Genomic DNA, 25,820 nt, shown 5'->3' on the forward strand with positions numbered 1-25,820 from the left:
GGTCTGCGGTGAAATCAACACCCGCCAGAAAAACCATTTGCTCTGTGAATCCAGGGCCAGCTGTTTCCCAGCCAGCAAGCTCTCGGTCCTGAACTGCAGCACCCTGGGCTTTCAGGGGGCAAAGGAACATGGGGTGCAGAGAGGTCTTTTGTCCAGGGCCACCTGGCACGTGGAGCAAGCTGGAGCCTTTTGCCTTGGCGCCAGTCTTCAGGCCGGTTGTGCTAGGGTTGAGAACCAGGGCAAGATTCTCACCTTTTTGGCCCTGCACTGTCCTAGCTCAGCCCTTGTGTTTACCGACACTGGGCCAATATTGGGATTATTGCCACCCTGCCCAAGGCCAAAGCAGCCAAGTAGCAGTGCAATAATTATAGGGCTGGGCCTTATACAAACACACATCTCCTGTGGCGACTATATCCCCCTCTCAGTAACCTCCACAGCTGTGCAAGGCGAAGAGGATGATAAGGGTTATCAGGGCAGATCCACCCTGAGCGTCTATTTACCCTTTATCATAAAAGTAGGAGGAAGGGACGATCAATGGCATTAAAAGTCAACAGACAGACCATGGAGAAAACGAGGGTTTGTTTGGGTGTGTGGGGGGAGATGTTTTTAAATGCAAGGCATAATTAAACTGTGGAACTCAGTGCCACAGGATATTACCAAAGCTAAGACGTTAGCACGATTCATAATAATCGTAGACGTTTATATGGCTAGGAACTCCAGAGGTACATTAGCTAGGACCAGACATTTAGCAGGGTTAGAAACCCTCAAGATTCAGGGCATGTTAACCTCCAGCTGACAGGAGTCAGGAAGACCCCTCCCTAGACTGCATTATGGGAGCTCTTACAGCTGTCTCTGAAGCTAGTGCTGGGCACCGTCGGAAACGGGCTACTGGACTAGAGGGACCATTGCTCTGACCCAGTCTGGGCATGATCCGGTCTCATGCGTCCAGGTTTGGGACGACCGCTGCAGGGTGGGGTCTGGCAGGACGCATCAGGTGCCTGCCTCGCTGAGGACTCCTGCAGCTGCTCCACATGGAGCCCTGCCTTTGACGTCAATGGGTGTGTCTTGTGGTGCCCAGCAGCAGGATTGGGGTCCCTGTCTGCAGCGTCACATACATGGCCAGGTGCATTAGAAGGGTCTTTCTATTGGCAGTGATGGTGGTGGGGCCTTGCTGGGCCAGCGGGCCTGATTCCAGCTCCCCTTGAGCCAGGTTCTCATACCGATGCCCACCACCTCCGTACCAATGATCACCCAGGGTCAGAGATCACAGGAGGCTGAACGCCAGGCAAAACCAGTCTTTTATTGTCTTGTAAAACATTCCCCTCTTTTGCCCACTTCCCAGCTGGACTGGCTCACCCATTGTTAGAAGATCCAGGCAGCAGATGCCCACCGACAGGCCCTGTCCCAAAGCCCCTGCAGCCGATGGAGAGGGGCTGGCCTGCTGCAGGAAATGCTCTCCTAGCTGCCAAGCCAGGACAGCATCAAAGCTTGCCCCACAGAAGCCCCTCTCCCCTGGGTGTTTGCCACCTTCGCTGCAGCAAGCCTGGGATTATGATAACGCCAGGAAAGGACAATGAAACCCGGCCTTGTGTTTACTCCACATTCCATGGCCCCTTTGATAGCAGCTTATGTTGGCTTTAAACCTGCTCAGCAATCTCACAGGCTGGAAAACCAAGGCCCTCCCCAGCCAAGTAAACGAAGCAATTGCCGATAAGGTGTTGTGGTTATGCCGTCTCCAGCTGCTCCCTGGCTCCGCTGGGCGAGGAGGATGGCACAAGGAAATGGGACTGCGGCAGCTGGCTTGCTAGGGGTTGGAAGACGCTGAGAGCTCAGCCCAGGAATGTCAGGGACTGGTGGGCTGGAGGAGCATCAGATGCTGGGCACTGGTGGGGAGGGGAGGGGAGGTGTCTTGGGACTGGAAGGGGGATGGTGCTGCAGGGGCACTGGGTGGGGGCTCCTGGGACTGGAATGGGGGCAGGCGGTCAGGGACGCTTCAGGCGCACTGGAGGAGCTGGGGTCACAGGACAGCCTGTGAAAAATGGAAGGAGAGTGTCAGAACTATAGGGGAAAGCCCAGAGCTGGCCAGGACTGAGGGGCACTGGCAGAGCTGGGTGTGAGGTCCCAGCCCAGGAGACAGGGGTTCTGCAGGCCAGGACTGAGGGGCACTGGCAGAGCTAAGGGCATGGACTGGAAGGCAAACTGGGCTAGCGGGGAAGGGGGAGGGGTGGGTGCCATCATCCTTTTATGCTCCTGAGGGCTGGTATGTATGCAGCTCCCAGGGGTATCAAGCAGTGCAAACAGGCCCTCAGAAAGTTAAAACCTGGAGTTTTCAGCCCACCTCTGCACCCACCTCATCACCCTTGTTCCCCTGCCCAGCTTGCTGGGCCCTCACTACCTCCTTGCCTGAAAGCTGCCAAAACAAGGCAAGCCACCTTTCCTCACAGCCTCATTGTTCCTCTGAGTGCCTGCTCCCCAGATACCGAAATGTAGCCAGCCAGGTCTGTGCTGCGCCTGACGTGACTTCCTGGCGAAGGGGCTCCAGGGCCAAGCTCTTCCTTGGAGGCTTTTCTTGCAAGGGAAGTTCAAGCTAGAGACCCACCCTTGCTAGCCTCCATCCCCATGGCCGGACCAGTGCTGGCGATGACTCCTGGTTCGTCAGAGGGCAGGAGAAGACAGCCTTAGAGAGAGGCCCCCGCTGTCCATGCACACGGCTCCCATGCTAGCGATGCAAAGACTGGCTCCTTCAGGAAGGTATTCAAAGGCCGGAGGGGCAGCTTGGGTGCCATAAATCAGGATGAAGGAGACAGAGGGGTATTTGCTGTAGCAATAGCTGTCAGCAGCAGCTCTCCCCGAGCCCTGGGGCCCAGTCCCAACCTCATCCCCACCCCGATTGTGAGGGAGGCCTGGTGCCCAGGGCCAGCCCAAGGCTCTGCAGCTCCAAGGCAGGGTGGACTGTTACTATCTCCATGCCTGGTCCTGCCCAACTTAGGCTCGGCCAGTGCCCCCCCACCCAGGGCCCTCACCCTGTAAGTTGCAGAGCACCCAGGAACCTGCTAAAACGGAGCAGCAGGTGCTCAGCACCAAGGCAAGGCTGGGCCACCGCAGGCCCCAGGGCAGAGGGATGCAGCAAGAGGCAAGTGAGTGGAACTGCAGCAAACTGCTCCTGGGCTTAATGGACTCATGCTAAGGGCAGGCTGGGGAGGGGGCCGGGGCAGGGGACGCACGAGACAGCGGCCCACGGCTGGTTTGGTAGGATTTATTGTGTAGCAGTTAAACATGACCAGCATGGACGTTAAAAAAAAAACCAAACACACGTGCACACACGAGAGAGAGACACAGACAGACACCACAAGGGATAGGGTAGGGCCTGGCGGGATGTCACCATGAGCCCCCATGCCCGTGGGACACGGCCTCTTGCGCTACTGCCGGGGCCCCAGTTCTCCGCCACACCTGCCGGCACAGAGCCGAGGTGCTCAGGGTTAGTTACCCCCCGATCTGGTCCCCTTCCCCCGTGCTGACGGGGGCATGGACGAGATGCGGGGACAGAGAGCGACATGGGGTGGGGAGAGCCGTCAGGCCACAGGAACAGCCCCTCCTCAGAGGCAGCCTACCTAGGGAATGGGGGGGGGTCACCACCTCAAGTGTTGGTGCCCTGTGCCCTGCTAGGGAGCCTCAGGCTCACATTCAGTGGGGCCTGGTGGAGCTGAGGCCCAGATCCTGGAAGTTAGGCACCTAAATTCCTCTGAGGCTCAGGGCCTGACAGCCTTGGGAACCTAATCCCGGCCTGCCTTGCTAGCACTGCGCGACTGAGCTAGACGTCGCTCTGGGGCCCTTCCCGAGCCGGGGTCGGCGTGGAGGGGCCCAGCAGTCTCACGCCATGGTGAGCTCACCCCTGCAGGGTCCCATCAGGAGGGTCAGCGAGGTGAAAGGCTCCCCTGGGGCACATGCACTGGGGGGGACGCTGCTCCAGGGGAGCGGAGCCGCCTTCAGGAAGGCAGGGCGTGGATTCCTGCCTCAAGGCAGAGCGAAGGGGGAGCTGGGCTCTGGGCCAGCCCTGGCCCAAAATGCACTTTCTCCAGCGCACACCTGTGCGCTTAAAAATGGAACAATTTTCCATTCATTAAAGCCAAGGGTTCTGCGAGTGCCTGGCCCCGGCCCAGCTCCAGCTTCCAGATGGGCTTGAAGAGGGGAATGGCTTTGGCTGATCAATGCTGGGAACGCTCCAACTGGGAAAGACAAGCGGCTGGAACCAACAAAAGGCTTTTTCCAAACAAAGGTGACCACATGGTCGCTGACGGGGAAGCTGGGAGCCCGGGCTTTCCCATGGAGGGGAGTAGGTGGAGGGGAACTGAGCAAGGACTGCTCTAGGGATCCAAACTCCTGCGGACTCCAGCGATACTCCCCCCCCAATCCCGAGGGCTGAGAACGATCTCGCCTGGCAGCTCCAAGTCCTGGGAAAAATGCCTGCCTTTGCAATATCATCTGAGGTGTCCACAGGGGAGCAGCACAGCACCCTGGGACGACAGAGAGCAAGTGGTTCCGCTGACTGGGACTCTGGGAACCTAGGGTGCTATATCATCAACGGTCCTCACTGGCAAATCAAGCCAGGCTGCCCTCGGAGGGTTCAGGGAGCCCTCCAGGATCCCGGACAGTTTCCCCCTGGGGCACTGAGTGAAGTGCCTTGCCAGAGGTGCCAGTTTGGAACCAACCCCTTAGCCCCCAGCCACACAGTGAGACCTCGCACAGGCCAGTGCTACCCATGCACCGTGGTAGGGGGCAGGCTTCTAGGGACCCTGCGGTGCCGTCTCTCCTCCAGCTCAGTATCAGGGGCAGGCAAGGACACCTACGGGGCCAGATCCTCAGCGGGTCTAAACTGGCATCGCTCCACTGAAGCCAACGGGGCTTTACTGGTTTACACCAACTGGGGCTCTACTCCATTGTCTACTTCAGTGACGCCACATCCATTTACGCCGGCGGAGGCTCTCATCCAAGTCAATGCAGAGACGCTGATTTCCAGCCAGTGAGGAGCTGGCTCTTAATCTTTAGCCCAAGCTGCCAATTCATCCCTGTAGCAAACCCCGATCCCCTCCGCCTAGACGCACCCCATTCGCCTGTGCAAAGCTGCCATGGAAATGGCCTAGCCCAGACACAAACGTTACTTGCTGATCCTTGACCATGATAACAAAACCACCACTATTTTACTCAACCATGAAAAAAGGCAGATTTGGCCAGGCTGGTTCTGGCCCAGAGTACAGGCATCGGGGACCCACTGGAAATCCCACCCGTTTCTCCACCTTGCGCCCATCAGCAGTGCTGGGACAATTTCCCCATGCAGGGGAAAGCCAGCACATCTGGTGCAAGAATGGAGGAGCGGGCAGGATCTGCAGAGCGGGTGCTGCCCTCCAGATCAGCAGAAAGGCGAGAAGGTCTCACTGGGGTTGGGTGTTCAGAGCCCCCTTGTTCCTGATACGCAACCTTTCCTGGTGGATCCCAGCTCTCCGGGAAGAGATGTTCCTGATAAGGCCACAACCTCTAGTCGAATTCAGTGGTGCAGTTACAAGGAACCTGGAGTGTCTGCTAATCTGGGGTTTGCCAGGCTGCTGACCAAACTGGGAAGGCGTCTCTCCTGGCTTGCTGCCCCATCTCCAGAGACTGAAGAGCTCTGCAATGGCCAGAGCTTTGTTCCACCCAAGCTGCGAGCCCATGTCTGGCTGTCCCTCGGCTCCCACAAACGCTTTTATTTGGTAGAGTTTCTAAGCTGCACATCCCCCCCTGCACCCCCGCCCAGAGCAGCTAGCCCCCCGAGCATGGCGCTCTCAGGCGAGAGCACCGGTGCGGCTCTGATCACCCGCACTGCTCTGGGCCGGTGGGGGCTGGGCGGCGGAGCTTGCTGCTTTCCCAGCCCCATTTCCCACAGGCCCCGGAGGCTGTGGTTTGTTTCGGAAGTGGGTGTGCGGGGGAGAAGGAAGCGGATGAAAAGCAGCTACAGGGTGACTTCCATCGAAAGAGCCTCTTCCCAATGGACGGAGGCCCTGATGGGAACCGAACAGCGTCACGCTGGGGCTGGGAGAAAGCACAGGCCCTCGGCTCCTGGCCAGCCTTCCCAGGGCAGGTTCCAGAGACCTCTGCTATCTTTAGGCTCCTTACCCCCCTCGTTTCCCAGCTGCAAACAGTTAAACAGGAAATAAACGCAGTGATGTCACCTCCACCCCGTCTGCCTGGGCCAGAAAGCCCAGCTCAGCACGCCTCGGAAACCAACCAGTGCCTGGATACTCAGCAGCAGCCGCCAGAACCGGGCTTCTCTTGCACCTTCAGCTCTGCCAATACCCTGCAGCCCCCCCGCTATTCCAGTTCTGGGCTCCCATCCAGCTCAGCCAATGCCCCTCCGTCCTGCCCTGCAGCTCCCCCAGCTACTCTAGCCACAGGGCCCCGCCTAAACAGATGTATAATCCTGGTCAGTCCACGTTAAAAATCCTTGCTAGACACAAGGCTGAGGCCGTTAAACTCATGTCACCTGTGACCTGAGCCAGGATTGGAATCCAGTTCTCCAGCTGGCACGTGCACCCTCACTACCCCACTGCCCTCCCCTTTCTGGAGCTTGGCATTGAAAAGCAGGGGAAAGCCGATGTCCACAGCCCAAGGGTGGCCATGGGCAGCAGCTCCTGGAAGAGGCCATCTCCCCTGGGCCCTGCCACCAGTGTGCTGCTTGTGGGGAAAACCTACCACTAGATGTTCAACCAGGTGAGTGAGAAGAGGGGCTGGGGATATGGCACCCCACTCCCCCAGGGCAGTGCGCTGAGTAGCTGGCCCACCCGATCCGGGGAGGAGCAGGGCTGCGAAGACCACTGACGCGAGGAGACGGGGAGGGGAGCTGCGGGGGCTCTCCCTGAAACAGACATCGGAGCCACACCGCCTCGGATGAGCCAAGGAGCCAGCTGGGAAAAGGCTTCCCTTCCCTCGGGCTGGAGGATGTATCCCCCCTGGGATTGACCAGACTGGTGACCTGTCAGGGGTGAACCACCCAGACCAGGATCCCCTCCCGCTGCTCCATGGGCCCAGCCAGGACGCAGCACAGAGGGGCACAGACAACACAAGCACGACGTGTGGATGGGCCCCAAAGGGAAACATCCAGGAGCTGAGTCCTGGGGGAAGAGCCGAGCTGAAGAAGCATTTCGAGTTCTGCCCCTCCGGGCCTGTGGCTGGGTGCCGAGCCGAGAACACAGCCGAGGGAGGTGGCGTCTGAGGACGGGGGGGAGACCCCCATGGCCCAGGAGGGCCATAAGGGAAACCCACCCAGCCGTCCCCTCCCATGGGGGGCTCGGTGCTTGGAGCCCATGTGCTTCTGTGAAGCAGAGATGGGGGCCCCCAGCAAATGGCTGATCCCCAGTGCCAGCCCTGTAGTGACGAGAGATGGGGGCTGCAGAGCACGGAAATGGTCTCCCTCGCCCAGCGGGAACACTGGGAGCAACCCCCCTCTCCCCCAGCAGGGAGGGGGCCATAAGCAGCCTTGATCCAGGCACGGGAAGGGCAGGGGGTGGCTGTCGGCACGGAGGAGGAGTCTGTGCTGGGGTGTCTCCTACATGCTCGAGGGGGAAGCAGGCCTGGCCGAGCGCATTCAACTCAATGTGCAAAATCTTGGTGTAAGGTAGTCTGGGAAAGGCTCTGGGGGCTTCGTCTTCTCAAGCTTCTTTGTTAGCACCATGGTGGTGGGAGAGGAGGATCGGGGAGTGGGTAGGGGTCAGGATGGGGGCGGGGGGTGGGTGGTCCAGGATCAGACCCACTCCTGCAAGGAGCGTTTGCAGTAGAGCAGCATCCGAGGGGCCCCCTTCCTGTGCATCTGGATGATGGCGTAGATGAGGCCCAGAACGCAAAGCAGCAGCACCAGGGGCACCATCACCATGACGATGCTCATGGTCCGCGTGTACTTGTCTATCTGCACCACGATGTCCACGTCGTTGCCGTTGCCCCGGGTGGGGCCGCCGTAGTCCTCCTCCTCCTCCTCCTCCTCCTGCTCCTCTCGGTCGCCGGGGCGTGCTTCGGCCTCCCCTTCGTCCCCCTCCCGGTCATCGCCTGTGCCCCTGCCGTCCGGGTTGAAGGGAGGTCTGTCCAGGTCAGGCCATCGGTGCCCGGGGTCGGGGTCCGGCACCAGTGCCTCGTGGCAGCCCATGAAGTCCCGCAGGATGGACTTGGGGTACCCCGGCTCGGTCTTCAACCGCTCATTGTCGAACTTCCAGTACTTGGTGCCTTTGTAGAAATAGGTGTACGCTGGAAGGGAGCCAATGAGAATAGGTTAGCGCCACCTGATCTGCTAACCACTCAGCCACACCCCAGAAACACCCTCTCTGCCACCCCACCCTGCCTTGCCCCCTCATCTGGTATTCTGCCTGCTGCCACACCTGATCAGCCCACTGGACTATCTTGTCTGGTATCCTCGCCTCTGGTGGTAGCCAATAACTGATGCTTCAGAGCAAGGAGAATAAAGCTGGTGATAATGCAATGCTGAAGGATGTGCGTTGAGGGGGGTTTCCTTCCTGACCCTTGCAGTGATGGGCTGATGCCCTGAAGCATGAGAGTCAATTTCTCCTAGTGCAAATATAATTGATCATTTAATTACTCAGCAACCTCCTTTTTAAAACCCAGTCCCAGGAGCTGACCCTATCACTCCCTGGATCCAGAATCCCACTACATGCTGTCTGAACGAGCACTTTGTTTGCAACATCCTGCTGGGAGTCTGTTCCCCGCCAGGGACAAACAATTCCCTTTGCTTTAGCACTGCCCCGGGGGAGCTTAGTGGCTCAGTGCCCTGCTGAACAGAACAGAAGATGGGCATTAGGCAGAGGCAGCGACCAGGAAATGGAGCAGAGGAAATTGGACTTCCTGTAACTCCAAACGAGGCGCTCTGCTGGGGTGAGAGAACAAGTCCCGTGCCCTCTGCGAGCTCAGGGGATGACACCAGTCTCCATTCCCGCACCCGCTGCACCCGGCTCAGTGCAATGCCGCTGCTACGGTGACCCTTTGGTACCAGGAGCCAGGTAACCCTTGGGGAGCCAGGTGTACAACAGGCAGCAGCCAGGCCGAAAAGCAGCAGCCCCAGCGCGAACACAGGGAAAGGAGTCAGAAGCTCAAAGGCCAAGAGGCCGACGCGGGATCAAGGGCAAGCAGAAGACTGCAATCTGCCGTGGGTTCCACAGGAGGATTGGGTGGGCAGTTGAACAAGCTGATCAGCTGCTTCTCAAAGCATTAGAGAGGCGAGGGGGGGGAGGGATGGGGACCAATAATAATACAAAGCAGGGCAGAGAGAGAGGGAAGAGGGGGCAGGGTACAGAGACAAGGAACTGACCAAGTTCTCAGAGTGGCCTGTGCCCATCTGGTTCCCACGCCCTTGCCAGAAGGGGGTGATGCCGAGGGGCTAGGAGGTTAGAGATACAGGGATGAAAGGGACTCTCCCTGCTTTGCTCACTGTAATCTTTGCAGACAAAATTGCAACCCCCCCCCCTTCTGAAAGAGCCATAAGGGGCAGTGATCATTGTTATCCTTGGAGTGCCCACGCCAGATCGTCAGCTGTGCGTCTGCCCCGCCGAGCCTAATCCAGGAGCTGGTGGGCAGTGCTGAGTGATTTCCCTGCTGGTGAGGGGGTTCCTACAGAGGGGGTAGCTGGCTCCCGCAGGAGGGCTCTAGCGTCTCACTCACAGGCATCTGAGCTCAGGAAGGCCCCCTTGGGCGTGGGAGGGATGCCCACCCACACGGTGATCAGCTTCGGGTAGCCGGGATCCGCGGAGTGGGTCTCCTCATTAAAGCGCCAGTACCTGCCGAACAGATGCCCCTGTGAGCAGACAGCACCCAGGCAGCTCAAAGGCGTCCGCCCCCCGCCCTGCAGCCCCCCTGCCAGAAAGGGGTCAGGTAGGCTGGAGCATGGCTAGGGCAGCGCCGTCCCTGGCTTAGAACCAGCAGGGGGCGCGGGGGGGATACTCCTGCCGCCCCCCCGTCCCAGTCCAAGCAGATGCTCAGTGACGCCCATGGCGACACCTTTGGAACCTCGCAGCCCGGTGCCGACACGGAAGGAGTAGGAGCATCACCCTCATTTCACGGGGAGGGGAAACTGAGGCACAGAGCTAGGCAGTGCCTTGCCAAAGTCAGTGGCAGAACTGGGACTAGAACCCAGCCTCCCAGACCCGTGCGTCAGCCGCAATGCCCTAAGATCGCTGGATCCTGCCCACAGCGAGCAGATTGGAGCGGCACACAGATACCCCCCCCACCATAGGTTTGAGTCCCGCAGTGCGGCGGGATAGGGAGATGCTGGGGGACTGGCGGGGGGTCAGCAGCAGAGGGAGCCGTGATGCGCCAACACCTCCCGCTTTCACTCTGTCTTCCCAGAGGGCAAAGGCAAGGACGGGTTTCTGAGGCTTGTCTTTAAAACTCTCCCCTCCCCCCTCCCATTTCCTGCTTCCCACCCCGGCTCCAACATCCCGCCTCCCCTGCAGGGAGCTTGGGGAAGGGCTGCCACCCCAGGTGAAGGGGAGGAGGCAGCTGGGGCCCGGGGCCCATGCCCAGAGAAATTCACAGGGCTGCAGAAAAGTCTCTCAGGAGAAGTGGCAGAAGGGCCAGTGCTCGGGAGGTTACATGCGGGGCTGGGAAGAGCAGGATGATAAACAACACTCAGTGCATCCCATCGGGGGTGTCCCCCATTGTCCCCATGTGACAGATGGAGAAACTGAGGCACAGAGCGTGGTCCAAGGATGCCCAGTGGCAGAGCTGGAAATAGAAGCCAGTGGTCCCCACAGCCAGGCCCCTGCTCTGACCCCTAGACCATGGGAAGCCCTGCCTGCCCGCATGGCCCATTGGCGCCCCCCACTCAAGCTGGGCCAACCCACCTGTCCCCGCGGAAGAAGAAGGTGTGTCCTGTGGGCTCCCACCAGATGGCAGTGTCGATCTTGTCGTAGGGGATGCCCTGCCCGTAGCTGGTGAGGGGCTGCGGGTACCCGGGCTCCAGGTTTGCCTCTCGGAAGAGCCAGTACCGATCCCCTGGGAAAGGAAGGGAAAGCTGAGATGGTGGGAGGGCCATGGACCACGTGGCATGCAGGAGACAAGTCACCCCACCCAGCCCAGCACGCTGGAGCCCAAGGGCCCTCCTGGCCAGGCACCTGGGACCATGTGCTGCTATAGTGCCGAGAAACCACTTGGGCTAAGCTCAGCGCCCGCGTCCCAGCACCCGGCCTCGTTCTCCCTCTGAGACGCAGCCTCTCTCAGCAGTAGCACCCCTGCTGGGCACCATCCATCTGCTGCACTGCCGACCCCCCAGGGCTCCTCCTCGCCCAGCCGGGGCCAAAGCTCTGGCAGGCTGAGCTGGGCGCTGTCCCCATGCCCTGAGCCTTTGCCCCGGCATTGGCTGCGCTGTGTGGGAGCGCAGGGCTGGGATAGCAGGGGGGAGGAGCTGTGGGTCAGCACTGGGGGCACTGGCCGAGGGGGCGGGGAGGGGAGCCTGGGGCTGGGATAGCAGGGGGCAGGGGCTGTGGGTCAGGCCTGAGGGGCACTGGCCGAGGGGGTGGGGAGTCCAGGGCCGGGACAGCAGGAGGCGGGGCTGTGGGGCACTGGTCGAGGGGGTGGGGCGCCCAGGGCTGGGACAGAAGGGGCCAGGGGATGTGGGTCAGGACTGAGGGGCACAGGGCAAGGGGGAGGGGAGCCCAGGGCTGGGATAGCAGGGGACAGGAGATGTGGGGGAGGACTGAGGGGCACTGGCCAAGGGGGAGGGGAGCCCAGGGCTGGGACAGCAGGGGGCAGGGGATGTGGGTCAGGACTGAGGGGCACTGGCTGAGGGGGTGGGGAGCCCAGGGCTGGGATAGCAGGGGGCAGGTGATGTGGGTCAAGACTGAAGGGCACTGGCCGAGGGGGTGGGAGCCCAGGCCTGGGACAGCAGGGGGCAGGCGCTGTGGGGCAGGACTAAGAGGCACTGGCCAGGGGGTGGGGTAAGTCTGCCCAGCTCTGGGAGCAGTGATCGCTCCCTCTCTCCAGCTCTGCATTCCAAGAAAGCCCCTGCCCCTCCCCGGGTCTCTCACCTTTGAAGAACACGAACTTGCCGTCGTGCCTCTCGTAGGCGGCGTCGATGTCCCCGGGGAGGCCCCTCCAGAAGTGCCCGATGGGCATGGGGTAGTTGTCCAGCACCCGGTTATGGCGAACCCTCCAGAACCATCGGCCCTTTAAGACAGGAGGCCACCAGGCTTGATGCTCAGCACAGTCCAGGAAAACAGCCTGCCCAGCCCATGCGAGTGGGGAGCCAGGCCCCGGGCTCGGCTGAGCAGCACGATTCACTCGTAGGGCTGGTTGGGATGGCCCGGGGCAGGTCTCCTCACCTCCACCCTCCGCAGGCCCAGGGCAGAGGAGCACAGTGGGGTGCAGACCCGGGGGAGGGGACAGCAGCCCAGGGCCATGGCTCCCTCAGGCAGCCGGGGAAGGGGGCAGCAGGGGGGGAAGTGGCCCGCCAGTGCCTGGTCCCATAACCAGACACTGGGAAGGGATGGGGGAATGGAGGGAGGAGGGAGGCACAGGGGAGGATGGAGAAACGGTGTTTGATACCTTAAACACAAACATTTCCCCGCGCAGCACAGCCACGGTGTCGAACTCCCCATCACAGATGTTGGGCCCGTACTGGTCGGGCCGGTCGGTGGTTCTGGGCCGGTCCGGGTTGCCTGGTTTCGGGGGCCGATCTGGTTTACCGGGGGGAGGTGGCTTGGGGGGTCTGTGGTCTGGCTTTCCGGGGCCGCGGGGAGTCACCGTAGGGAGGGGCCGGGTGGGCTGGGGCTGCCCATCAGGGGCACCTGGGAAAGAGGAGGGGACAGTGAGAAATCACTCCCAAATGTCTAACCCGGCTGGGCAGGGCTGGACAGGACCAGCTGTGTTGGTACAAATCTGCAGGCACCTGGGCCTCACCATACCGTGCCCCCAACTTTGTGGGCTACACGGAGTCAGTGGGGTGAGATCTCGACACTCATGACTCCAAAAGGACAGGCCCCTGCCACTACGGCTACAGGAGAATCGCTCTCAGCAGTACAGGGCCTATGACACAACCCGAGCAGGGCAGGGTACTCGCTAGACAGGGTAGTGCCTAGATTTTATTGCGACTGGGGACCGATGTTCCCCACATATTACAGCTGTGTGCCTGGAAACACCCCCGGCTTGGGGGCGGAATGACAAATCATTAACTCCTTACCGCCTGGTGCGAAAGGGACAGAGCAGCATTTCTCTGTCTCCCTAGCCCCTCTGCCGGCTCCCGGACTCCAGTCCAGTTCCCAAAGGGCAAGGACAGGCAACTCTGGGCAAGAAGCCCCGACCCCATGCTCCACGCCCATGGCGATGTCCTCCCTACAGCTACCCTCTCGGTAGGGTGCGAGAGGAGTCTGGAGCGAGGGGAAGGGGCCCGGGCCATGCGGGACAGCCACTTCCAGGCAGATACCGGGAGGCTGCTCTGGACAGCTCGAGCGGTAGAGCAGGTTCTGGGGATCCGGGGGCAAGTCTGAGGAAGGGGCGGAGGGGCACCTGCCTCATTGCCTGGATGGATGCTGCGCAGAAAACCAGTGGATCAGCAGCAACGAAGGGGTTAACAGCAGCAGCTTAAGGTTAATGCTTTGCTGAGGGGAAGGGACTTTGATCCTGCCTGTCACTACTTCCCAACACACACACCTGGGCTGGGCTGGCCAAGCTCCACGCCCTGCCCAGCCCCCATGCCTGAGCCTGGGACCCCACTCACCGTACAGCTGCTGGATGCCCTTGAGGTCATCCTCGGGCAGCTGGAAGTTCTCCGTGTCCATCCACTGGTAGAAGGGGGCCATGATGGCGCTGGGATTGCTGGAGTGCTCCAGCCCCAGCGAGTGCCCCAGCTCGTGGATGGCCACCAGGAAAAGATTGTTGCCTGGAAGGGAGAAATGCGCTGTCAGACGCGGACGGGAGCCAAGCTGTGAGCTCAGGGACTGCCCCCAGCAGGGTGGAGAGACCCCAAGACACCCACCAACCCTGGGTCTCCTGCAACCCACTACCCAAGGGATTAGCAATCATTTCCTTTCCCCCCAGGCCTCCCTGTGCCAAGCGCGGGGCTCTCTGTCCATGATCTAGGCCAGCCAGTACCTCTCCCACGGTTCTCCCTGACCACGCGCCAGAGGGGACTGTGTTTGGGACCATGACAACTCACCATACCAAGTCTACTCACGCTGGACAGTGTACCCAATGCATTGGCAACCCCTTCAGCCTTCAACTCACGCTGCGTCGCACCCACGCCGGGGGGCAAGAGACAACTGCCTCCTGCCTTGCCAGCCATGGTCCCACCAGAGTAAAACTCAACTCGGCCTTAACTATAGCTGCTAGAGCCAGAAGGGACTGCTGTGATCATCCCGCCTGCCTCCTGCAGAATGCAGGCCAGAGAACCCTACCCAGCGAGTCCAGACTCAAGCCCATAACTTATGGTTGAGCTAGAGCAGGTCTTTTAGGCACATATCCCACCCTGAATTAAAGACTTCAACTGATGGAGAATCCACGACCCTTCTAGGTACACTGTTCCAATGGCTAATTACCCTCACTTAAAAACTTGCCCCTTATTCCAGCCTGACAGTGTCTAGCTTCAGCTTCTTGTTATGCCTTTTCCTGCTAGGTTAAAGAGACGGTTACTGCTGGAAATCTCTTCCCCATGTACGCACTTGTAGCCCACAGTGATCTCTTAACCTTCTGGATTCCACCTGGGACTCACCCTCCCCACACTAAGTCCCTTTCCCCCCTCTCCGCCCCAGTCACCAGCCTTCCCAAGGTGCCAGCCAGTCTCACCAGACACGTCGGTGTTCTCCAGTGTCCAGGGCTCGTCCGAGTCAAAGTGCGTGTCCCCTCCCATCCCAGGGCCGGGGAAATATGCATGGGCCAGGAAGCCCCCCACGCCGTCGAAGGGGGAGCTGTCTCCGTGGAAACCGGAGGCGAAGAGCACCATGATGTCGGCCTCCTTCCTCCTCTTGTGCCTAATGTCATCGTAGGGGACCTCTTGGAAGACAAGGGGCGTTGCCTGCTCCCACACCCGGAAGGCTCGGCGAATGGCCTCGTATGAGTGGTACCACCCCAGCTTATCTGTGTAGTTCTGGATGCTGGAGGCACAAAACCAGGGGGTTGGGGGGTGAGTGAGCATGGGATGGCTTGTGAGGCATGAGGAACTGGGACAGGAGAAGGACCAGACAAGTTAGTTTCACTTTGGTTTCAGGTCAGTTTTGCTCTCTGGCACTATCCCCATGCAGCAACATCTGGGCTGCGAACCCTGCAGGGGGAAAGCTCACATCCCACCCAGAAATGGTTTCTCGGGGCATTACTCATGTATTAGAACATATTATAATCCAAACCTTTCTCCAGCAGGGACTGACGCCAGGATCTCCAGCTCCAATGCGCAGACCTAGCTAAGCACTGGGGGCCGGAGCCTGCTTCCACTGACGTCAATGGCAAATGTCCCATTGGCTTCACTGGGAAGGAGCAAGCCCCCAAATCCCCTGTGCACAGCAGAGGAGCAGGGAGTTCTCTCTGGATCAGCCATACGGGGTAGGGCAGGGGGAGGGACACAGACACTGGGCCAGTGGGTTACATCAAGGTTTATGATATCCTGACTGCTGGGCCCTGCCCTTCCCTGGGGGCTCTCATCTTTGAGTCTTGTTGGTCCCTTGGCAAAGGGCCTGAAGCATCCCTTTACTGCCCCATTTCATTTTACTGCCCCGGGATCTCTTTACAGCACTGCCCCATGTTTTATAACCATCCTCTCCCGGCTGGGGGGCAGCGGGGGGTGGGAGCCAAGCGAGCGGCAGAACCCCATCCCAAGAAGGGAAGCCGGTGGCGCTGCTGCAGGGCCAGCCTATGGGCAACCTCCAGCGCGGCCAGCAGAGCTGCATCCACTCCCACCCGCCGAGGCGCCTGCCCCGAGGCGAGTTACCCACTGCAGAACTCAAGGCCGCTCGTTAGGGCACCGGGGCAGGCAGACATGGCAGCTGTTTAGCACCGAGCACTGAGCCTGGGGTGGGGGGGCTTGTTTTGTGGCAAGGCCCGGACAATGGGCCGTCTGCTGCACGTGCTGCTCAGCTGAAATAATGCCCCAGGTAGACTGATGCGTGGCTGCTGGAGCCCAGCCCCTCTGCAGAGCAGATCCGGTCCGTAGCCCTGCTGCCCCACCCGGGGGTTGTGCCCTGGGCATGACCCTCCTCCGCTCCCTCTGCTGCAAATCAGGAGTAGCTCCACTAACGACAATGGAATGACACCCTTGTAAAACTAGAGTAAGTGAGGGTCAGGCCCCGGGTGACGAGCCGTTTGCCCCTGCTGCATCCTGCATTTGGCCCTAGCAGCCTGGGAGGCCGAGCAGCCCCCGGCGCTGCACGAGTGGGGACTCAGGGCACGAGCGGGGACGCAGGGCACGAGCGGGGACGCAGGGCACTCTAAGCCAAGGCCCAGCGGGCCAAGCGCCGATACCTGAAGGTCAGGTGGGTTTGGCTCCAGCGCCGCCCGGTGAGTGCGTACCGCTTCCGCCGCATGTTGGCTTTGATCTGGACTCCAAACTGATCCGGGACACCGCAGCGGGGCCGCTTCATCCACCTGGGGGAAGCCGAGCACAGCAGCCACCGAGTGAGGACTGAGAGAGTGGGGCTCGTGCTAGGGCTCGGACACCGCGTGTCTGGCAGCCTCGCAAGGCAGAACATGGTGGAGGGGGTGGGGCACGACCACTGGCTGGGGGGGGGCGGGGGGGCTCAACACCCAGCAGGAGACCAGACCCTAGGCTCTGGGAAGCCCAGTGTGAAGCTAGAGGTGGGGGGCACCAGACAGGTTCCCAAGTCCCACCCATCTGAGAGTGCCTGGCACTGGGGAGAGTCAGGCGGTGGTTATGGTTGGGGAGATGAAAGGGTGTGGGGAGCTGGGGGCCCTTTGGGGCTGTAACGGGAGGAGGACAGCTCTGTCTCCTCCATCGCCCTCCTCCAGCACCCTGGGGCCCTGTGCTGCTGCCTTGGACTGGCCCTCCCACCCCGACGTGCCGGACTGTCCAGCCAGTGTCTCCTGGGAGCGTCCCAAGGCCCGGGCGGGAGGGGAGTGGCAGGGAGTTAACTCCTCCCCCTTTCACACGCTTACAGCTTGGTCTCCTCGTCCAGGACGCCCGTCACCGTGATCCCATAGAACCTCTGCATCTCGGAGAGCGCGGAGGCCAGGATCTGCGCCGAGCGCATGGTGGACATCTGCCGGCTGGACTGCGGGAGGTAGCCGTAGAGCCGGAGCCAGGCCTGCAAAGGAGGCATGAGGGTCACACGCTGAGCCTTCCCCGTGCCCACGATCCGGGCACCTGGCTGGCACAGTGGGCTGGGGAGAAAATGGCAAACCTTCCACCTCCAGCGCAGGCCTTTGTGTGGCTACCGACCTGGTCTGGAGTCAGACCATTACCCTGGAGGGGAAAGTCTCCGCAGCCCCGTTCCCAATCTGGCCCATGGGAAACAGCCCCGTCTCCCCCTCTCAGAGTCCCCCGTCGTGCCCCTCTACGAAGCAGCAAGGTCTGGCTTTGTGTGCTTACTGCTGGGGTCAAGGTGTCAGGCTCCAAAGGGTCCAGTTTAGCTGGCTACTCCCACGCTGCTGGGACAAGCCTGGGCGCCCCGCTGCTGGGAACTGCTCCCACTTGCACGTGCTGCCTTCTAGCCACCTGTGGGAGATCCAACCCCCTCCCCCCGGCCCCCCCCCCCCCGTGTGAGTAACAAGGGGCAGAGACTAGCTGCAGCACTTAGCACAAGGGGGCCCTCAGCTCACTCAGGGCTGTGAGGTACCAAGGGCATGCAAATAAATAATTCTAGCAATAAGGGGTTGCTGCTTCCCAGACCCCTCCAGAGGCCCAGGATCCTGACTGTCGCTGCTCTGAGCAAAGGACAAATAAGAAGGGAACTGGGCTGTTTACATTCCAGGCCCAGGAGGCTCTGGGGGGCTGTTTACACGCCAGATAATAAGGCTTTGATCTCCCTCCTGTTCTTCCATCCCTTCGCTTTTATTTACCTGCTATTTTTAACCTCCCTTTTGCACACGTGGGTCTGCCAGGTCTCTGGCCAGAACCGATCCCTCCCCAAGCTGAGATCATGTATCCTAGCTTGGGCCACCCTGCTGGACGGTAACAACAACTGGCAACCAACAGGCTCGTCCCAGAGAGGGGGATGCTGCGTATGGGCAGAGAGGGGTGGAAAACCGGGCACTGTGCCAATCACGTGGCCAGGGAGATTCCAGGAAGCAACAGCACATGGGCATCAGCTCGGAGGCGGCATGCTGGCCGGGAATATAGCCCAGGGAGTTGGCATATCCAACTGGAGAAGGGTCACTAGGAGGGAGGCTGGGGAGGTTACTAGTGTTGGTTATTCCTGACCCTTTCCATATCCTTTCACCTTATTGTTTCCTCATTTCTCACTTGGCTCCAAGCCACTCACAAGAAGCCATCTGCAGACAAGGGAGCGCTGCAAAGCCCTAGCAAGCAACGCCTCGTTAGCCAGGGAACTTCAAAGGTGGCTGCATCCTGAAGAGGCAGATTAACACGTCAACCCGTGGGTGAGGCAGGAGATAAACCAGGGTTTTATTTTATAGGTGAGCGTGGCAGTTTACATGGCGGGAGGCTGCATAGTCCATGGATCAGGCACTAGCTTGGGAGATCAGAGATCTATTCCTAGCCCTGCTGTGGATTCCCTTGGGGTAGGTCCACACAGCAAAGAAAAACCTGCCACTGGCCCATGCCAGCGGACTCAGGCTTGGGGACTGGCTAGGGGGCTCTTTCATTGCTGTGTAAACTTCTGGGCTCGGGCTGAGGTCCTGGCTCTAGGACCCTGTGCAGTGGGAAGGTCCCAGAGCCCCGCAAGCCCAAGTCAGCTAGCACGGAGCAGGTGTGGATTTTTCTTTGCTGTGTAGACATACCCTATGTGACCTTGGGCCAGGATTTGCCCAGGAGCTTTGGAAATCTGACCATTGCTTGAGGAGGTGAATTGAAAATCCGGCCCATTAAAGCCTGCTTTTCAGAAGTGCCGAAAATCCACCCCCAATGAGGGACACTCACCACCCATGCAAATTACCCCACCCACCATGCTGCCTCAGTTTCCCCAGCAGTACAATGAGGACAGTGATAGCTGCTTTTGTAAAGTGTTTTGGGGTCTACGGGTGGGAAGCAAATCAGAGCCCCTGAGGAGTTCACAGTCCAGGTTAAACCCAGGGGGAAGATGACAGTGAGGGAAAAGGGTATGGAGGACAAGAGGGAGACCTGCCAGTGAAAGTTTGGGAGGGGATTGTTTTCCCACCAGATGCTTCCTGTTAGCTCAGTTTCTTGTGATATATGTGTGTGGTAAACTGAGTCAGTGCCTCGGAGATGAAAGGATGGGTATAAAGAAGGCATCAGGGAAGGAGATGGTTTCTTTGTGTGAAATACCTGGCTGCTTGCCTGAAGCAAAATCATTTGAGCTAATTCAGCCAGAGTTCTGTCATTGATCTGATGGTTCCTTAAAAGGGGCTGGGAGGAGAGAGGGTGGAATAAGCCAATTTGCAGAGTCAGCTCTTCCCTGGCCCACTGGGACGGTTTGAGAAGAACTCATTGTTTCCTGCCAGCAATGGACAGCCAATGCCCAGTGCTGCAAGGGGAGAGCCTCGGGTTCGAGAGTGGCCTCACGCTGCCCAGTGGGACGCAGGGCAGGCACAACGCGTAGCCAGAAGTTCTTTCCTCTAACCTCCCCCTCGTGCGATCGTACAATTCGGTCTCATCCAGCAGTTCAAAGCCTGAAGCTGGGTGCAAACTGATGCAAATCCACAGCTCGACTGTGGGGCACACGCACACAGGCAGCCAGGCTAGCAAAGGGCCAAGGCCCTGCCTCTTCCGTTCTATGGCTGTTGGAGGACTTGACTGCCATTTACAGCAACGAGTTGCCCCAGAGAACGTGGCCTCCCAGTGAATCCTCTAAGCCAGGGGGCCCAGCTGATGCAGGGCAGGGTTCCTTGAATACTTCACCAGCTACCAAAGTGATGGGCCCCAAATAAATGCCGCTGAAAGGAGCTGGGAAAGCAGCCATAGACATGGATGAAAACCCAAACCCACACACTGCAGTCACCAGCTAAGCCCTGTGTGTGGAGCCTGAACTCAGGATCTGATGGGGGCCCTTGCCTTTTGGGAGCATTGAGCTTTTGTAGGTGACAAGCCACGAGGGCGCCAGATCCTCACCAGCCCTTACTGCCTCTAGCGGTAAAGCATCTCCACGCCAGCACAGACATAGCTGCACTTACAGCCTTTCTTGCTGCTTGGCTGTGCGAAGGTTTCCAGTGCTCTGACAGTGGACTCCAGTGGGCTCTCAGACACCTGAAAGCTAAGGCTCCTAAGCTCTAGTCCACTGCTGTCCCGGATTCACTGCGTGACCATGAGCAAGTCACCTAATCTCGCCGTGCCTCAGTTTCCTCACCTGTATGATGGACCTAACCTGCTGTGTCTGCCTCGGGGAGGTTTGTGAGGCTCGAGTACCCCTTAGGAAGTGCTTTGAAAGCCACGGCTGGAGAGCATAAAGGGCACGGTGTTATTCCTTCAGTGTCCCAGGGGTGGGCTAGATTTCGGGCTGTGTGAAATGAGAAATCTCTCCCTGGAGGGGTGATCCCAGCTGGTTGAGGCATCTCTGTCACGCAGTAAGCACTGGAATGACTGATTAGTAATGGACATCCCGGAGCTGGGGGAGACATTCCCATGTTATCCCGCCCACTCGAGCAGGGTCTGTTGGGATTCAGTGGGGCAGGGTGAGCTGAGGCGTGGGGAGCCATGGCAGAGCGGTCGTTGCTAACACGCATTTGAATTGTATTTTCTTGGTTGATAAATCTGCTCTTGGCGGAAGAGGCTTTGCGAGCTGGCTTCGACTGTGAATAATTAGCAGGTCACTACTGAACTAACTAATGAATCCGCACTCCTCAGTGACAGACAGAGAGGGCTCATGAGCCTTGTTTTACATTTGGGGAAACAGGCATGGAGAAGGGGAATGACTTGCCTATGGATACACAACAAACTCGGGGCAGGCTCTGGCCTAGAATCCAGCTCAATTGACTCCCGGCCTCCTGCTTGAATGAATGTGCTGCACAAAGAATTGCCCCTAGAAGTGACTAAAACCCAGTGTCCACAGTGTGTCACGGGCAAACCCCTGTAGAACAGGATGCCAGTTAGCAAGGCACAGTGATTGACCACAAGCAGGGCAGAGGAATGGGATTGCTGGCTGCCCGCTCCACAATGGCCAATGCCTGCCAGGCGGGGCAACGGCCAGGTGAGTGGACTTGCTGTACTGGATGAGATCATTGGGCTATTGCAGCTGGTTTTCGGGGGCTGGGGAGGAGACAGGAGAAGCTGCAGCTGGTATCACCATCACTGTGAGCATGGTGATGAGAGATGGCCATAGATATAGCTTGGCAGGGAGCGGGCTGCTCTTGCCTAGTTCCTTTCATTCCACTTGCCCTGGCCATTGCCCAGTCAGGCAGGCGTCCCATCCCAGACCTGGCTGGAGACACCCCAGCACCGAACAGCTTGGCTCCCTAGCAGAGCTGGACCGGGGGCTGAGAGGCCCTGACCACGATGTGTCTCCCACTGAAGGCACTGTGGGTCCTCACCACTTCTCAGGATCAGGCCCTGACAACATCTCCTCTCTGCTCCATTAGCCGCAGTCACAGTTCCCTAGCAACGGCTCCAAATCAATAATGACTTATAGGCCCTGTCACGCAAAGGATCCCAGAGTGCTTTGTAGCCTTGCTCAAACAAGGGCAGGGTCAGGCCTCTTGGAAACCCCAGCCCTGAGCACGTGCTGGGGAGAGGTTCTTGGAACCTGTTAAGAGCTGGGATCATGTTTCTTCTTGCATGAGGAAGATACAGCAGCCTGTGTGGTTTGTTTCCTTACACTGATACCAGCCCCGATTAACCCAGAGTGGAGTGACAGATTTTTATTTTTTTTTAATAAATCAATGGATTTGCTAATTGATTAATAGCAATCTGATCTACAGGCACACGGGGTCTATTACAATTTGTATCTAGAGGTTCATGCTGAGATCAGGGCCCCTTTGTGCCAGGTACTGTACATACAGAGAGAGTGTCCCGGCTTCCAGTTGCAACAGACAAAGGAAAGGCCCATGTTCCCATTTTACTGCACAGACAGTTGAAATGACTTGCCCAAGGTCACTCAGGGAACACGGGGACAAGCCAAGAATTCAATGCAGTGCAGAGCTCAAGCCACAAGACCACCTCAAGGGAAACCGTTCCAGTCATCATGGAGTCTGACTGCCTGGGTAGCAACACAGCCAGCCATGGGGAGGGAGGTGACGTTACCCCACGAGTTGGGGCAGGCAGAATCCAGCTCCCGTTCAGCGAACACCTCTGTGTGCTGGGATGCCCTGGCTCCACAGGAGCTCCCTGCAGAGACTTGGACACAGGGCAGGGGCTGCTAGCTGCAAAGGGAAGGCCTGGCCCCGAGGGTGGCGTCTGCAGAGGGACTCTCTTGCCTCTTCAAGGCCTGGGAGTTGGGAGGTCCCTTCCCTGCAGGCCTTGCCAATCTCCCCAACACAGCAGCCAGCTGCTCAGGCTACACGCTGGAGCTGGTAATGGTAACCCCGCCCGGCTAACGGAAACACCATCTCACTTGAACACCATGGCCAGGATGTGTAGGACTTGGCTTGGCCCAGAGCCCAGTGGTGGGGGAGGCAGAGACCCGTAGCGCAGGTGTGCTCCACCCCATCATAGGCCTTCGGGGCAGAAAAGCTAAACTTTTGGCTAAGCTACCAGCACACAGAGGGACCACGCCGTTGGCAGGACCCAGATTACCACCAGTTAGATTCATAGCCAAGCAGGCTACTGAAAGCCTGGAGCAGCCGCTGGACAGGTGCCCAGGGGCCCCAAAAGGACCGCAGCTGAGCTAGAGAGCGGGCTCGGAGGCCAGAAGGTCACTTAGTAATCTGCTCCCGACAGCACTGCACCGTGAGACCGGTGCTATACGTCACCTGCTAACCATCACTATGCTAAGGAACACCAGTCCCTCTGGAGTACACTCCTCCTTAGGACTCTTGCGGTATATGGCAGCTGCCTCTTGTCACACCAGGTTCTAGGATGCCTCATTTAACAAAGACCCCTGTGTGATATGGAGCATGTGCTTATACCTGGGGCTTGGGTATTTCTTTAAACACCTGCGGGTTCCCTCACACTCCCTGCGTCCCTTCCAAGGAGACTCATGCCACCCTTCTAAAAAGATGAAACCTGGAGGTCAAAAGCAAAGCTTCTTAAACAGGACTCTAACCCTGCCCAGGCTCCAGCAGCGTAAGTACTAACTTGCCACTGAGTGACCCACTACAGCCATGGGAAGCTAACTAGTCAGGTGAGTCCACATTCACATTTCGTTTCTTGCAGCCACTGGCTCAGAGCTGGGTCGTACAACTGTTTGATGAGTCTGCTGAAAGAGCCGAGGAGTGAGTATCCATTGGGCAGATCTTAACAGATCTTCACTCTGTGTGCTTCACAGCTAAATTCTGCCCAGGGGTCCTGGATTCAATGGCACTCTGGTGAGGTGGAAATTCTGTGGAAGCTTCATTTATATTCAGTATTGTAGGGTATGAATGAATTAAAATATGAAATTGAATTATATGAATCAATTTCAGTAGCTCCTTGCTTATTTTGAGATTGGAATACAATAAATAGAATGTATCTCCATATTTCAGTTTTTAATGTGCTACAAATTTTTGGATTGATGTGAGGGGGATGCTGAAGGGGCTGGCCTCAGGAGTTTTGAGTGCCCAAGGAGGTGTATGAGGCAGTTTGGCTTTGTGGGGGTAAGCTCTTCAGCTGGATGTTTCTACTAAAATGATCACTAGTGAAACAGATCCAATGGTGATACTATCATCACTAGGCTCCAGAGTTAACAATCAGATTGAAATGTTCCGACCTCTCAGAGCTCCTGTTTCAGGCTGACTACAGGCCCAGGCAGACAGCACTTCAGTGGTTTATTTTCCATTTGCATTTTTAAAGTTTCCCCTGTAATTGTGAGGACTAGAAACAGAACAGACTATAAACACTCCTACTCTGGAGCACAATCCTGCAGCGGGTGGTGTATTCCACGACAAATGATTGCTGAAGTCAGGAGGCCCCAGGGCGGAGCTGTGCCACTGGGGATCTGGATGCCCATTTCCCACCGATTTCCACTGGAAGAGGGGGTCCAATCCCTCAGCTGGTATGGGTGGGCCCACGTTCCTGGATGAGAAAATGCTCACAGTAGGGAGGGGTACAAATGGACTCTGCTGTAAGGCCAGTTAACGTGGGGTCTGGTTCTGAGAGGAGCAGTGCCCTACAGAGCCCCACTGACTCCAATGGGAGTTAGGGTTGGGTACTGCCTCTCTGGGTCAGCCCAATGGGGTAGGACTTGATTCTCCTGTATTCTGGCTGCCTGCCTCTTATCAAAAGACTCATTACTAATACCTGGCTGCTGGGGCAAAATCCAGGCAATGGATCCACTTTATTGAATGGCACCCCTGACTTTACACTGCATGTGTATCTATCACCTGAGGTTCTCAAAGCACTTCACAAATGTGAGTGTTTATCCCCATTTCACAGATGCGGAAAGCAAGGCACAGAAGGGGCTTGAGCAACATCCCACAGTAAATCAGTGGCAGGCCTCCTGCTGCCTCATATGCTGCTGTAACCACTAGGTAACCCTGCCTGCCATACACATGGGGATGGGGAGAGTAGCTCTTGCATACATATGAACATTTAAACTCAACCAGGGGGAGGGTTTTGTTCCAGCGGGGGTGTGGATGGTAAAGCCTTCCCTAGGAGATACTGAAATACCAAGGGGAGAAGAGATCAGACTTGGTTTATCTTTTTTGCCCTACGTGGGATATTTTCACCACTGCATCAGTGTAGAAGCAGGAACTTCCCAAGCATGGGAACAACATCGCAGGAACCCCGCAAGGTGATGACAACCCAGTGGAAGGATATGTATTATTACCCCAGCCTTTAGCTGCCCGATTGCAGCAGGTGCTGTACATACCCATCCTGAGACAGCCTCTGGCCTGAGGAGCTTACACTCGATTGTAGATAGGACAGATGGGGAAAGTAAGACCCAGAGAAGCGAAGGGACTTGCCCAAGGTCACACAGCAAGTTACTAGCAAAGCTGGGACTACAGCTCACAATGCTTGACTCCCACTCCACCACCTTCACCCCTAGAGTGCCATCCTTGCCTTTCAGTTCTCTGAAGCGATTGAGCCATGAACATTTCATAGCAAGAAAACTATTACAAACCCCCCATTGTAAGCACACCCACACGCTAACGTCCAACATTTTACTATGTGCAAGGGCTAGAAGCACTCTAGAGGTTAGTGCAAATACTTGCAAGCCCAGTAAACGTTTCCAAGCAGGGGTCCTGGCCCGATGATCAGACAGCTCTTTATCACTAGTTTACGTTGTAGCAGAACCAAGGAGCCCCAGGCATGGCTCAAGACCCTACTGTATTAGGTGCAGTACTAAACCAACAAAAGAGGCAATCCCCTGGTCTCCACTGAGCTTTCTAGCATCCACTGCCTCTTGCTAGATAAGTGAAACCTTCAGTTCACCTGACTCCATCTGACAAAAGACACCACCTTTTTGATGCTCGCTGTGTCCTGTGATCGTTATTGAATCTTAGTTTCTAGTAAACTCCCACTGAAATTCCAGCTGGTTTTCAAGCCAGTCCTAGGAATGAAAGTTTTACAGTCTGCTGCCCCCTGCTGGACATCTTGCGCACTGTGTGCTGTGAACTGCCTTTCATTGGCTGGAAGAGGATGTAAGGTT

At 58.1% G+C, this 25,820-nt stretch overlaps 1 protein-coding gene across 1 annotated transcript in view; it reads right to left on the minus strand.

Annotated features, from left to right (window-relative positions):
- Positions 1-1,281: 1,281 nt before the first annotated feature.
- MMP15 (matrix metallopeptidase 15) overlaps positions 1,282-25,820 on the minus strand; it is a 29,022-nt gene continuing 4,483 nt past the window's right edge. Inside the window, exons 2-10 of the mRNA XM_074968472.1 lie at positions 17,122-17,270; positions 16,471-16,593; positions 14,806-15,113; positions 13,742-13,903; positions 12,571-12,812; positions 12,054-12,192; positions 10,872-11,022; positions 9,691-9,806; positions 1,282-8,265 (exon numbers count right to left, since the gene is read on the minus strand). Of these exons, the coding sequence (XP_074824573.1) occupies positions 7,772-8,265; positions 9,691-9,806; positions 10,872-11,022; positions 12,054-12,192; positions 12,571-12,812; positions 13,742-13,903; positions 14,806-15,113; positions 16,471-16,593; positions 17,122-17,270 (1,884 nt within the window). The 3' untranslated portion in view covers positions 1,282-7,771. The remainder of the gene's footprint in view (positions 8,266-9,690; positions 9,807-10,871; positions 11,023-12,053; positions 12,193-12,570; positions 12,813-13,741; positions 13,904-14,805; positions 15,114-16,470; positions 16,594-17,121; positions 17,271-25,820) is intronic.

The sequence above is a fragment of the Natator depressus genome, chromosome 12 (assembly GCF_965152275.1).
Source record: "Natator depressus isolate rNatDep1 chromosome 12, rNatDep2.hap1, whole genome shotgun sequence".
Lineage (NCBI taxonomy): Eukaryota > Metazoa > Chordata > Testudines > Cheloniidae > Natator > Natator depressus.